General features: G+C 32.4%; 1 protein-coding gene across 9 annotated transcripts in view; it reads right to left on the bottom strand.

Moving 5' to 3' along the window:
• Window positions 1–13,497, bottom strand: part of TBC1D5 (TBC1 domain family member 5) — a 336,845-nt gene that overhangs the window by 122,537 nt on the left and 200,811 nt on the right. For all 9 annotated transcript variants that reach the window (XM_081343522.1, XM_081343519.1, XM_081343516.1 and 6 more), the window contains 3 exons: window positions 9,023–9,090; window positions 6,711–6,813; window positions 634–722 (listed from right to left, as the gene is read on the bottom strand). In XM_081343522.1, coding sequence (XP_081199648.1) covers window positions 634–722; window positions 6,711–6,813; window positions 9,023–9,090 — 260 coding nt within the window. The remainder of the gene's footprint in view (window positions 1–633; window positions 723–6,710; window positions 6,814–9,022; window positions 9,091–13,497) is intronic.

Here is a 13,497-nt window from a genome sequence, read left to right as displayed (position 1 = left end):
CTCTTGATATATTGTATAAAATATTCTTACCAAAAATAAGTACAATAAATCAATTTATTGGAATTTTAACACTCCTAGATGCTAAATATAATAGAAAATGACTTAAATCAAAGTATGAGCAATATTAAATAGTTCCAAAAGGTAACTCTTTGAAGATGTCTAAAATCTCTCTGAGGACTGAGAATGAAAGCACATGAAGTAATTCATAAATTTATATATTTTCTTATATATACCAGTTTTTAATATTAAGTGATATATTTTAAAATGTTTACATTCATATGCTTACATTTAACATGAAATCCAAACAGCAATACATTTTTTGATATGTGCTATACAGTTATATTTAAGATTTAAAATAAAAAATGACATGCATCAATAAAATTTTTACATTAGTATTTATTAACTATCATATCTAACTATGACAGTAGAAGTAACCAACACAGCAATTATATAGTTTTAGATTTTAGACAGATCCAACCATGTTAAAATATGTTCCTCTGTGATTGTATCATTCTTCAAATATAGTAAGTTTTGGCAATTGGCAAGTGCAAACAGATACTACCTCTGGAGTTCCTAATGCATATTCTATTTTAGTAGCAATTTATTTTGTATGAAAAAATCCAGGGTACCTACCTTGGTTGTGCTGCTTCACTTGCATGTAGAAAAGCTTGGTGGTCACAATGCAGAATAAAGACAATAGGTGCTAAAAGTTCATGCATACCCTACAATCAAAAAGAAAACTACATTTTATCTAATATATTAGAATTTAGCAACTCTGTATTACTGAGTGCTTTTAATATGGATTATATTTTAATTAGTATTTACAGTATTCTCAAATAAATGGAAAATCACTGCATTTTAAAATAGCACAGTATGAATGAGTTCATCACTGAGCACTTACATTTAGCTCTATTTAGAACTCTCTCTTTTGGTTTAAAAAATACTATTGTGAATAACAACAACTCTACTATGAAGAAAAACCAGAGCCACTGGGGTTTTCATGGAGGATCAAGACTAGTACCTAATCAATGACTACTAGTACAGAGTCTCCTCAAGGACAGGCAATATACAATTTATAAAAACGGTAGGGAACAATAATGGAAGAATATCAACACCCATGCTGTGAGCTTACTGAATCCACCTAGTTAACCATTATATGACACAGACTGATGGCCTATATAAGTATTTTACCTGATACTGTAGGCCATGATTTATGTTCTCATGATTTTTAGTATTGATGTGAATGTACTGGGAAATGTTGTGTGGAGGTAAGGGCTGAAGATGATGGATAAGGTTTGTAGTTTGAGGATGACCTTGTGTTCCAAACATGACTTTATCTGCAATGCACAGCACTGCCACTAAAAACAGTCTGGAACCCATAGTCTACTATATAGTAGGTTGTTTAAATGGAAGAAATATCTCTCTCTATATTCACCCTCCCTATATTCACCCAAGTTCCTTTCAAAACAGTGTACCAACTCAGAAGAGAGAACTTTTTTCAGTACTGGTAGTACCCATCTGTAGAAAATATTTTAAAAGGTTACTACGAAACTATAATATTGCATTGTTGGTATGAGTTGAAGAACATTTTATCATATTCACATTTCAAGAACTATGTTAATGCATATACTGTATACATTTGTTCTGTTTTATTTCTGTTATTTTTCCTTTGCTTTTATTATCTGCTATATACTGCTTTTATTGCTAATAGTTCATTTTATTTTATATTTATATTTATTTATATTATTATTATTAATATTTCTTTATAAAATACTTAACTTTAAAGTATACCTTATTATTAGCCTGCAATGCTAAACACTTCCTTTGAATATAAAAGAGAAGAGTCTTTATTTAAATTTTGCTTTTACCAATAACTTACATGGTCAATCATAAAACAATGCCTTGAGGTCACTTTAGAAAAAAAACTGCTTACAAGCTGATAAACTATTATACAGGATAAATCTTCCAAAGCAAAAATCAGTAACTAATGGGTATCTATATCCTACAATTCCTTTGAGAATCAAAGCATTGTTAAAAAACAACGCTTGACTCTGCAGAAACTAAGGAGCACTATTCATTACTAATTAGTTCAAACAACAATAAAGTACATTAGAAACTTTTCTGTTATCATTTCTACTTGCTTAAAATCTTTCACAAATGCTTTGGCACGAGTTCTTTACTAATTTTGACATATTATATTTACTTCTGGGACAATGTAAAGAGGATATCAGAATGGAGTGAGGGTTATTTTAGTAGTACTTTTGATTAATGAATTAAAACAGCTATGTAAATTGGAAAAAGGAAATATGGAAATGAAATTAGAGTTTTAGTTTCTTCCATTTAAAATTCTAGGTATAATAACCAGCATGCAATGTTAGACTTTTTAAAAAGATGTTGTAAATTTAAAGTTTCAATGATGGTTCAGTTGGGCTTCTTACTTACAATTCAGTGTGTATTGGAATAAAATGACATCATTGTACTATTCTTTCTTTCTTAATTTTAGAATCCTTTCAAATAGTTTAGGATATTTAGGGAAGAAAGACTTGCTGGAAATGAAATACCCTGCTTTGAATGACCAAGTGATAACTTCAAATGGTTCAATAATCTAACTGTTCTAACTGATATAGGCAAGAGGATATAAAAAATTATCAACTATATTCTCAATATATATATGGGTAATTCATCAGATTTAGAACTGTAATTTTACTCGATTCATTTAGTTAACTTAAATCATCTTTATAGACAAGCATATTTTAAGGTTAAACAACTGCCTGTATAATTATAATAAGGGTGTCTATGTGGGAGTTATATCTCAAAAGAATTTGGCAGAGAGATCCTTTACTTGTAGATTTGATACAAGAAATTAGCTACTGATTCTACTTAATGTTAACACCTAGAAGTATCCTTCAGATACAATTAAGAAAATAAATCTAAACTCATTGTACTTTTCCAACAAAATGAAAACATAACAGCATGTCAAAACTAATTAGCAAGTCATTTTCCTGCAAATTTGAATACAAATTTGCTGTTTATGTGAGGTTGTTTACAGATTCAAAATAAAAAAACAGCAAATAAAGCAGGTACAAAAGTTTGGATACCCTTCCAGCTGAGTTGGTCTTTTTTGTTTACTATAAGGGTGCTAATAATGCTAATAATATAGCTAAATTAGGCTTAATCATCTTTTAGTATGATTAAATTTAGTCAGGGAAGGACAATTCCACAGATAACAAATATTCTGATCTCTTGTTCCATTCAGATTGTAACTGTAGTTTTGTTTATTTTTAACAACCACGAGGCCTCAAAGCATCTCTCTAAGTATGTAACAAGTTACAATAATTCATACTTACAAAGAAAAGATTTATAAAATAAAATAGCTGAAGGTTTCTGGCTAGCAATTTCAACTATGAGAAACACTTTGACAAGGGAGGGTGCCTAAACTTTTCCCAAATAATTGTATTAAAAAAGAATTCAAGCAACAATAGAATTATTAAAAAAAACTTTACAACTTATGGAATGTATTTGAAATTTAATATCTTGATAAATTATTAGATGATATCATTGCAATCGTTTGGATAATATCAATACATTATATAGAATGTATAGAAATACATGATTGTCCATGAAATATTATATGATACTAGACAATTCGTGACCTGTTAGGTCATTATTTCAGAGATATTTCCTTACCAGGCATCTCATGCCTTCAACAATGGCAAGAGATATACTGGAACGTATTGAACAAGTTTGGAAAGACATTCAGAGCTATATCTCCTTGAAATTAGCCCTTGTTGAAATATGTAATGAAATTTTGTATTGTCATAAACCACCTTGCAATAATTTTGCCATAAAATATTTTCTAAAATTTGCCAAATTTCAATTCCGTGAGAATAACAGATCCTGTATAAGTTAGCCTATCTGAGGTATCCTGGTTGAAAACATTTTGCTCTATGATGTACTATTTCATTAAGGTTATAGATATGAAAGTTTTAATAACATAGAGATAAATCCTTATTATTGTAATTAATATTAATGTCTTAATGTGCACATATGCTAAGCAACTGAAATGTCCACTGCTTCCCACAGTACTTGTACCTCTAGGTGAGTCATGGGAATGACATAGCTCAAAAACAGAAGCACAAATATTTCCTTCCTTGACAGCAAGTAGGATCACAAAACTGAACCTGTTCTGTAATCAAAACTGCTTAGTGGATTAAACAAACACAAGCAGACAAAAGAACAAGTTAATTTGCCCAGGCAGTCAAAGTTCATTAATACCATTTATATAATCTTTCTAGCTTCAGTTAACTCAGCAAGGTATTTCACAAAATGATTCTCATAAATTGAATAAAATCTCATAATTATTAACAATACGGTCTATTTTTAGCAGGTCACCTAGTACAGGGCTTTTCAACCTTTTCACCCATTGTACCACTTTTAGGATATGGCAACATCCGAGTACCACCAGTTGCCTAGCAAGGTGTCAAAAACTTGATGACAAAAAACAAAAAGGAAAAAAGTACAGGTAGTCCTCGACTTACAACAGTTCACTTAGTGACTGTTTGGAGTCACAATGGCACTAAAAAAGTGCCCCCCAAACCACAGCTGAGCAAAACATCTCCCCGCGCTCTTTCTCCTGAGGTTTTCATCGTTTTGAGCATTTCTGTTGAGGATTGGCAGCGTGGGTGGTGGTGGGGTGTTTGGTTTGCTGGGTGGTTGCAGCAGGTTTTGATCACTTCACATGACCCTGGGACATTGCGACTGTCATAAATATGAATCAGTTGCCAAGCATCTGAATGTAAATCATAAGACCCTGGGGATGCTGCAACATTCCAGCTGATCAGCGCTTCTTCTGGGCTCAGAAGAAGTGCCAGGATCAGCGCCGAGCTCCAGCTGGAGCCTGGTGCTGAGCCTGGCACTTCCGCTGAGCCCTGACAGCCCCGAAGAAGCGCTGATCCTGGCACTTTCGCTGAGCCCTGCAGCTCCAGCCATTTCTCGCTCAGGCTTGTGCGGTGCTGCCACTGGTTCAGCTCATTTCCCTCCCCCGCTACCACTTTTTAGGATGGTCACGTATCACCTGTCATGTGCCAATGTACCACAGGTGGTACCCATACCACTGGTTGAAAAGCCCTGACCCAGTACAACTTAATAGCTGTGAGGACATGGAAAAGTTTTTTTTTAAAAAATTGGTCTGACTACACATGCAGTTTTCATGTAATAAAGTATATTCAACTAAGACGAGCTGTTCATTTTAGCAAATGTTCCTCTCTTATTTGTTGTATGGAAATTTGTCCTATTTGATAAGGAAGTGTGATGCTAATACTCTATTTCAGGGCTTTTCAACTAGTGGTACGGGTACCACCTGTGATACATTGGTACCTGGCAGGTGGTACGCAACCATCCTAGAAAAGTAGTGGAGGAGGGGAACAAGCTGAACCGGTGGTAGCACCGCACAAGCCTCAGCAGAGGGTTGGTCTAGAAGACTTCAAAGGTCCCTTCCAACTCTATTATGCCAATCCTCAACAGAAATGCTCACAACAATGAAAACCCCAGACAGGAGGAAGAGCATCGCCAGGCAGGCAGGCAGGTGTCTTGCTTGGCTGTGGCTTGGGGGGCACTTTTTTCAGTGCCACTGTAACTTTGAACAGTCACTAAGTGAACTGTTGTAAGTCGAGGAATACCTGTACTTCATCACTTTTTTTTTGGTCATCAAGTTTTTGACACCTTGCTAGGCGACTGGTGGTACTTGGATGTTGCCATATCCTAAAAGTGGTACAATGGGTGAAAAGGTTGAAAAGCCCTGCTCTATTTGGCTAAATATGCACTTCCACAAAGATGTGAAGAATAGGGGATTGCAGAATCTCAAAACGCAGACAGATGAAAATGTTATCTACTAATTATTCTGTACTTGTGATATCATTGACCAAATTTTTTGGATTGTTCCTTTGCCTGAGAATTATAGTTCAGTCATTTTATTTAAATACCATATTTCAATCATTTTTATTATTTAAGGGAGAAATAATTGTTTGGTAGCTTCAGCTCATCCTCAATTGGAGGGGGAGATGATTCTTAAAGTAGACAAGGATGAATTTTCTGTTTTATATTTTCCCCCAGTTGATATAGGGACCTTAAACTATTTCAAGCCTGTTTTATGATGTAATGCATTTAAAATTGTTGGTATCAATCAATCAATCAATCTTTATTCTTTAAAAATTCAAGAAAGCATGGAGTAAGGTAAAAGCATCACAATACAAATTCTGCATAGAGCTGAACTCCCTATGAAAGAATCCTGGGAATATTCTGGTCTATAGGCCTAGTCTAAATTATCAGGTTGCTTTCAGATTAGACCTCATGTTATTTGCAGGAAAACCCAACTCACATGTGCTTTAATTTCTATTAGAAAGACATTGGAGATCAAAGTTTTCCTTTTATTTATTTCAATAAGTTTTAGCAAAAAGTGCAATCAAGTTAACAAGAGTTTGTGACTTTTTTAAAAAATGGAAAATAAGTTTTAGTAGTACTGAAAGCAATGTGGAGGAGTGCCTTACTATGAATGGGGAGAATATGTGCATCAATGGCTTGTTTTCTTCACAGCTAAAAAATGTTTATTTTTCACTGTTTCAATCTTTATACCAGTTTTAGAATAATAATCAATTGTATGAAGGAAAATTGTTGAGTTGAGTAAGGATTGCCACTTGTATATGTTTCATTACCTGTTTATAAAGTAACTGCTCATTTTCCCGAGCGTAGCAGAAGAGAATGTCCGTAAGAATTTTCCTTACATTTTCTTCCTGGAAATACTGCATTTCAGGAAAGCTGATTAACAAAAACAACAACAAAACCCTAATATAAATGACAGAGCTCAAAATGATTTAGGATTACAATAGGTTTCAATTATTACATTTCTTCCTTTTTTACTCAATGAAACTCCAATGAACTACTCATTCAGAGTGGTCTGCCATCATACAGAAGAACATTTCTGGTATAGATTGTGAATTGAAATTACACCTATTGGTGATTTATTTATTTTATATAATACTACATTCCATATGGATTCCAGAAAGTGATTTATCTAAGCTAAAGGTAAAAAATAGCAGTGAAGAAGAAATTTCTATGAGATTGCAATGCAGAATTATGGGAGACTGTTTACAGTAATATGGAAGCAGGTTTAGTAGAAATCAATAGAATGTGCTACAACATGAAATACAAAAATCAAAAAGCAGAAAACATACTGAGAAGATTATTATTCATGTATATCCTCCCATTTTCTCTTAAGTTTCAATCATTCTAATCCTGTCTAGTGAGAAAATATAATACTAAAATTAGAAATGAACAGGGTAATTCATTCAGATGGCAATATGCAACCACCTAAGATACATGTACAAGATTTTTTTATTTACTAACAGCACTTTTTTTTTTAAAAAAAGAACCCATTTTTCCTAAACATACCATGCACTTTGTCAAAGTAATAGTGCAATATTTTTACAATGGCTCTAAAACTAGCAAAACTATCTTTATTCAGATTTTAATTCCCCAATTATAACTTAGATATTTATATAATCTTAAACATTCTGAACTATTCCCCTTTAAAAACAAAAAATACCATCTGCGAATATTTACATGAAAGCATACTCGGATTTTAATTATACATCTAACAGCATAAATATATCAGCTTCAGTATAGGCACACAATAAAGCAATAAGAAATGTCAATATTTCCTGGGCATTGTTTTGTTTCTTATGCCTATTAATTCTATAAATAGAAAAAGGTATCATGCTGAGCTGCATTTTAAAATCCATAGGAACTATTTTCTTATCCCAAATTTTAGTATAGAACTATGCTATAATCACAACAGAAAGATACTAGACAAATAGTAATTGAGCTTAATTGGAATTACTTAATGCAATCAGAGTTCTCTCTCTGACAAAATATTTTCCGGATCTGAATTCTAGCTTTGATAAGTTCCTTAACAGGAATGACCCCAGGCTACGGAGATGAAAGTACATTCACAATGATAATAAGGAATACTTAAAGAAGGAATCTTTGACAGTAGGAAAGTTATCCACAAAAATAGCAATGCTAAATTCCTCTAGATGAATGACATTTCTCACTAATTACACATTACTTTTTATTGATTAAGTGTTAGGAATTACAGAAAATCATCTGTTCAATCTTGTATTATAAACATAATTTAATCACAAGATCTGTGACTTCCTCTCATTCTTTTTTTATTTCTCACAGAAACTCTTTTAAAAATACATATAATTATATTTTAATGTAACATATAGTACTGATTTATAATAAATCCAATTACATGAAAAGGCAAATTAGAAAATAAAAAATGTTTGGCTATGCAGGATAGGCAATCTGGTGCTCTGAGCAACAATGCATCTGTGGATCTCTCCCAGCATCCCTGCCTCATATGATTTTAATATTCTTTATGTTTGTAAAAGACAGCTAGTGGCTATGCTGCATAAAATGTCAACTTCTATAATAAACTGTAATAAACTCATATAAAATAAAAATGTCTGACAGAAAAAAGCTATGGTAAACTAGGGTAGTAAAGAAAAAATAGAAGACTGCAGAGGATTTGACAAAACATCACTAGTTTATATAGTGGGAAATTGACATTTTATAACTGGTTATACCCCTCATTCTTCGTGGAAGTCCTTTTAGGACAAGCCAGGCTGCTGATGACATCTACTGTTTTTCAGAAATACATGTTTAAAAATCCCTAATTATTCCACGAATCAAAAAAGATTGTATGAAATTGCCCTTTTTTGTTTCACTGAAATCACGTATTTAAATTATGAGGAAGTAGTTGCTATTCTTTCAGGCACAGAAGGAAAAGCATATAGGTTTTAGTGCTACAATATGACCAGTAGGCCAAACTTTTCTTCAAACCCATGTAAGTGCTGACTGGCAGTGATACCTATCCACATCTACATAGGTCCAAACTGGGATATGTATTCCAAAGATACGAAATGTAAATGTAAATTATAAAATATTTAATAATGATGCTTACGTTCGTTTTACATCTTGTTCAATCATTCCTCGAAGTTCTTTGTCCTGAAAAAATTTGTTCCAAAGACTCTGCAAAAGGATAAATTATTATTTGAAAGAAGGTCAATGATGATAGACTACATCAGGGACAGAAATCTACCAGATATAAAAGGGTAGGGCATACAATATGTAGTTGTAGTAGTTGCTAAGAGGCAAAAATAACTTGATAATCAATAGAACAGGCAATCCTATTTTACACATAGAATTCATTTTTTTCTATACAGGCCCTGTCTATTAAAACCCAGATAAAACACCTTCTTCAATCAGAGCCACAACTATGTCTGTCATAATGCTTACAATGTTTTTCTGAAAATCAAACATTAAACTCTGAATTATATGATTTGCAAAAATTGCAAATATCCCCCTGCTGTCTGCTAGAAAGAATGAATTATCTCCAAGGAACAACCTTTGGGATTTTAGCTAATAAACTGCCTGCTATTATTACAATTTTAAAGTATGTCTGCACATGTAGTGTACATGCATGTATGTATGCACATACATACTGCATCCATATATGTATATCTATATATGTATGTAGATATATATACGTATGTGCCTTTTGTCTAATCCTCCCTTCCAGCTGCTGATACTGTTGCACAATTGTTTTGTCCTCGAATAAAACAGCATGACTGTTTTGTTCAGGAACATTAATCTGTAAGTTTAGCTATAATTTTTTTATTTTAATATTTCAGATTCTGGTTTTCCTAAGCTTTTTACCACAGTTGTAATATATTAGCTATTCTAATTTTAAAATGATGCTTAGTGAGAGTGCAATAGTTTTAAAACGTTTTAAAATGTTTACTTATTATACTGAGGCTAGATTTTACCATTATCATAACACCCTTCCTTCCTTCCTTCCCTCTCGCTTACATCAATGTGAGAAAAAATTAAATTTTCTGTAAAACACTGTGACTCTTAACTGACCAGATTCACACATGATATCACTGTATAAATATGGTTCATGTTCTTCAATGCAGAAAATCATATTGTACTACAGAATCTTCAACTGGATCTACATCACGACAAGAAATTGAAGGCTTGTTGTAATCTTATTATAATCTCTTACGTGGCAAATGTAGTAGCCTTAATAGAGCCTAAAAAGAATTATATCAAAGGCTTGAACATAATTTCATAAAGACTATACAGCTTTCTGATTTTCTTTCCTTACTCACATTCAGTAACAGGAAAACTGTTTAATATTATTCTTTTTATTCATTTTATTCATTGGCTATCGTTATTTAAAAAGACAAAATATATTTCATTGGTAAGAATGAAAACTTGCTCAGTAGTGGTGTTAGGTTCTAAAATTAAGCAAATGGTTTCAGTTGCTGAAATACAACAAAAAGGTTAAAAAGTCATCAAATGTTTCTGGTTACATGTCATTTTTATAGTAATAAATTGCTATGAAGGCAATCAATCTCTATCTCCACCTCTCTAATATGAAACACTATTCAAAAGGCAACACACCAGCATTATTGATTACACTTCATATTCACTAGAATAATTAATCATAGTATATTCAGGTTTGTTTGTTTTTTTTTTAAAAAAAACCCTGCCGAAATGTTTAAATAAAAAAGCTGATGGCTAAATTTATTTTAAATGAATAAGAACACATGGCAACTCTGAGAGAATGAAACAAAATCCTTGCTCTGATCTCTTGCTCTTCAAGGCTCTATCAGTAAAAAGTGAATACAGAGCAGAGAATCTTCATCCCTGTTTTCTCTTTAAGGGTTGGCACATCAAGTGCATTTGATTACTTCAATAGTAGATTTCAAGGAAAATGTGAAGATCATGATCATAAAAACTCCACCATTCTAAAAATTGAAAACTTTATATATAGTTCACATACTTTTATTTATGCTAGCTAAAGATGACATTTAATAGTGATATAATAATAATGAGTGGGTGGATGGATGGATGGATGGATGGCCTGATGGAAATAAATGGGAGGGAACTGGTTCAGTTATTTTGATTCTGAGAAGATGGAGGTACAGCATCAATAATGAACTGTAACAATAATTATATTCCAATTATCTAAAAGAATATTTAAAAAACAGAAGTTGCACTTGCTATAAGTGGTTATCTATTACTGAACAATTCATTTTAAATAGCCATAACAAATTCCAATGTTAATGGCTAAAGTTACAAATAATTTCACCTAAAATATTTCAAAATTGAGCTTGGTAATTTTCATAAGTTTAGAAGACTGAATATATTACAGCTTGGTTTGTTTTTTCCTCTCAATCCTTATATGCATAGAGGAAGTCCTAAAAGTCCTATTCTTATATAAACTATGAAAGTTTTGAAAACATTTAAATTCTTGTTAAATGTGTGAAACTGCAATATCTTCAAACTGCAATACATTCTTTTCCTAGAGGGGGGAAATACATTTATCTGCCACACTACAATTCAAAACACTTCCAGTCTTAGTCACTATATGGTCAACATGACACTACACATTGAATGATTAGAAAACACTGGGATGCAATATTTTCAGTATGAAAGAATATAAAACTGTAAGTAAAAAAACCTTCTATGCAGATGTTCCTTAATTATGACAAGATTTAAATTGAAAAAGTAGTGAAAAACATTCCTATCCTTAGGGATCATTCTATTGCTCTAATAATTGAAAATCTGGAATAGTATGCATACAGGATGCTAGTAGGCAAAATAATTCCATAATTCTACTATTTGTTTAAGCATCTAATCTATAGGCATTTAACTGTTGATATAAAACTGCCCTCTTAATTTCTTTTGAGAACCAAAGATATAATTGTAGAGATGAGCCATTATAAATATCTTGCCTATTTTTATAAAAAAAAACCCAAATTATTTACTTATTTTACCAGCACTACAAGGAATAGTGTTATTCTATATTTCACAAAATTCTTTTAGACATCTGCTTTTTTTTAATGCACATCATTGTCAAGACAGCATTTTTTTTAAAAAAAATATCTAATTGCAGAATTCATCTTGAACAATTTCTATTAACTCTATTTTTGGAAACACTACGATATGAAAATATTACAACTAATGAGAATCAGTGAGATTCAATGGAAGTTGTTCACAGTATATATGCCACCCAAACAGAGCTGCAAGATGGTTCCAAATTTTATAAGCTTTAAATATTGTCATGTATAAAGAAAACATGTAAAGTATTTGGCATCTCCAAATCTATGCAAAACAGCAGCTGAAAAACTACAAAGATTACTCAAAAAACACATTAATCTATTATAAGCATTTTTTCTTTAAATGTGCACACATCATTTACAATGTGAAATACTACTGATCCCACGTACATTTCTGTAATGTACTGAAAGATGGAAAATTACAAGAAAGTAATTTTGCCACTCTTGCAAAATGACATATTCATTTGATTTCTCTCAGGTATTTTTTATTGCTTTTGAGGGAACATTTAATCTCAAAGCCAGCTTTTTTTAATACTAAATATGGAGGATTTGCAATAACTTTACCTACTTGAATTATACTTTCAACATAATTATTGGATTGTGTACTATTCAATATATTGTATAGTTCTTTGTATTTCAAAGTCCTGATATGTTGCCTCACTGCGGTAGAAGGTCTGTTCCTCAGATAAGAATAACAAGACTTGATGGCAAGTGTATATAACCCCAGCAGGATCACTCAAGGTATCTATTGGGCAACAGCAGTATAGCAAAGTGCTGGAGGCAGTGGTAAAGTATTCTTGTATTTTTTGACAAAATTACATGGATGGACAATATAAGTTACTAATGATACAGTGCCAGATGCTAAACCCGAGGTTAGAAGGCAATCAACAAATTATTGAGGAAGAACTGGGACTGGAAATAAATGTTGCTGTATAATTTGACAGTACAGCTTACAAACTGATCATCAAAGTAATCAAAGTGTGCCTGGTTTTATAAACAGTATAACAAAATGCAGCTATATTCACAGAAACTGCCATGAAGAAAACTGTAAAGATAGAATTACAATGGGTAAAGATAATTCTTGCTTACCAAAGGTAATTGGAATGGGGAACTCAGTTGCCAACTGACATGTGCAATGTCATGTGGACTTATAATAGCAATCTCTGTTGCTGATTTTAGATGAATCCCATATAGTCATAGGATCCCAAAGTTATGTGATCACCATTTGTGACTTCCTGCTAGCTTTCCTATTGCCTTTTGGTAGCTGACAACAAAAATTGCAAATTGTGATCTTGCAGGATGCCAGGACGTAATTGGGAGGTACTTGCCAAGTGTTGGAATCACAATCATGTGACTGCAGGGACTACAATGACTGTGACTATAAGGACTTATAATTCAACATTGTTATAAATTTGAATGGCTGCTGAGAGAGTGGACATTAATCAGGATTACCAGTATATGGAACATAAGAAGCCTTAATATGGGAAAGCTCAATATAGTGCAAGATGAAATTAATCAACCTGCAAAT

The sequence above is a fragment of the Vipera berus genome, assembly GCF_964194415.1.
Source record: "Vipera berus genome assembly, chromosome: Z".
NCBI classification, from domain to species: Eukaryota; Metazoa; Chordata; class Lepidosauria; order Squamata; family Viperidae; genus Vipera; species Vipera berus.
Note: the sequence above shows the minus strand (reverse complement) of the source record. Positions and strands in the feature narration are given on the sequence as shown.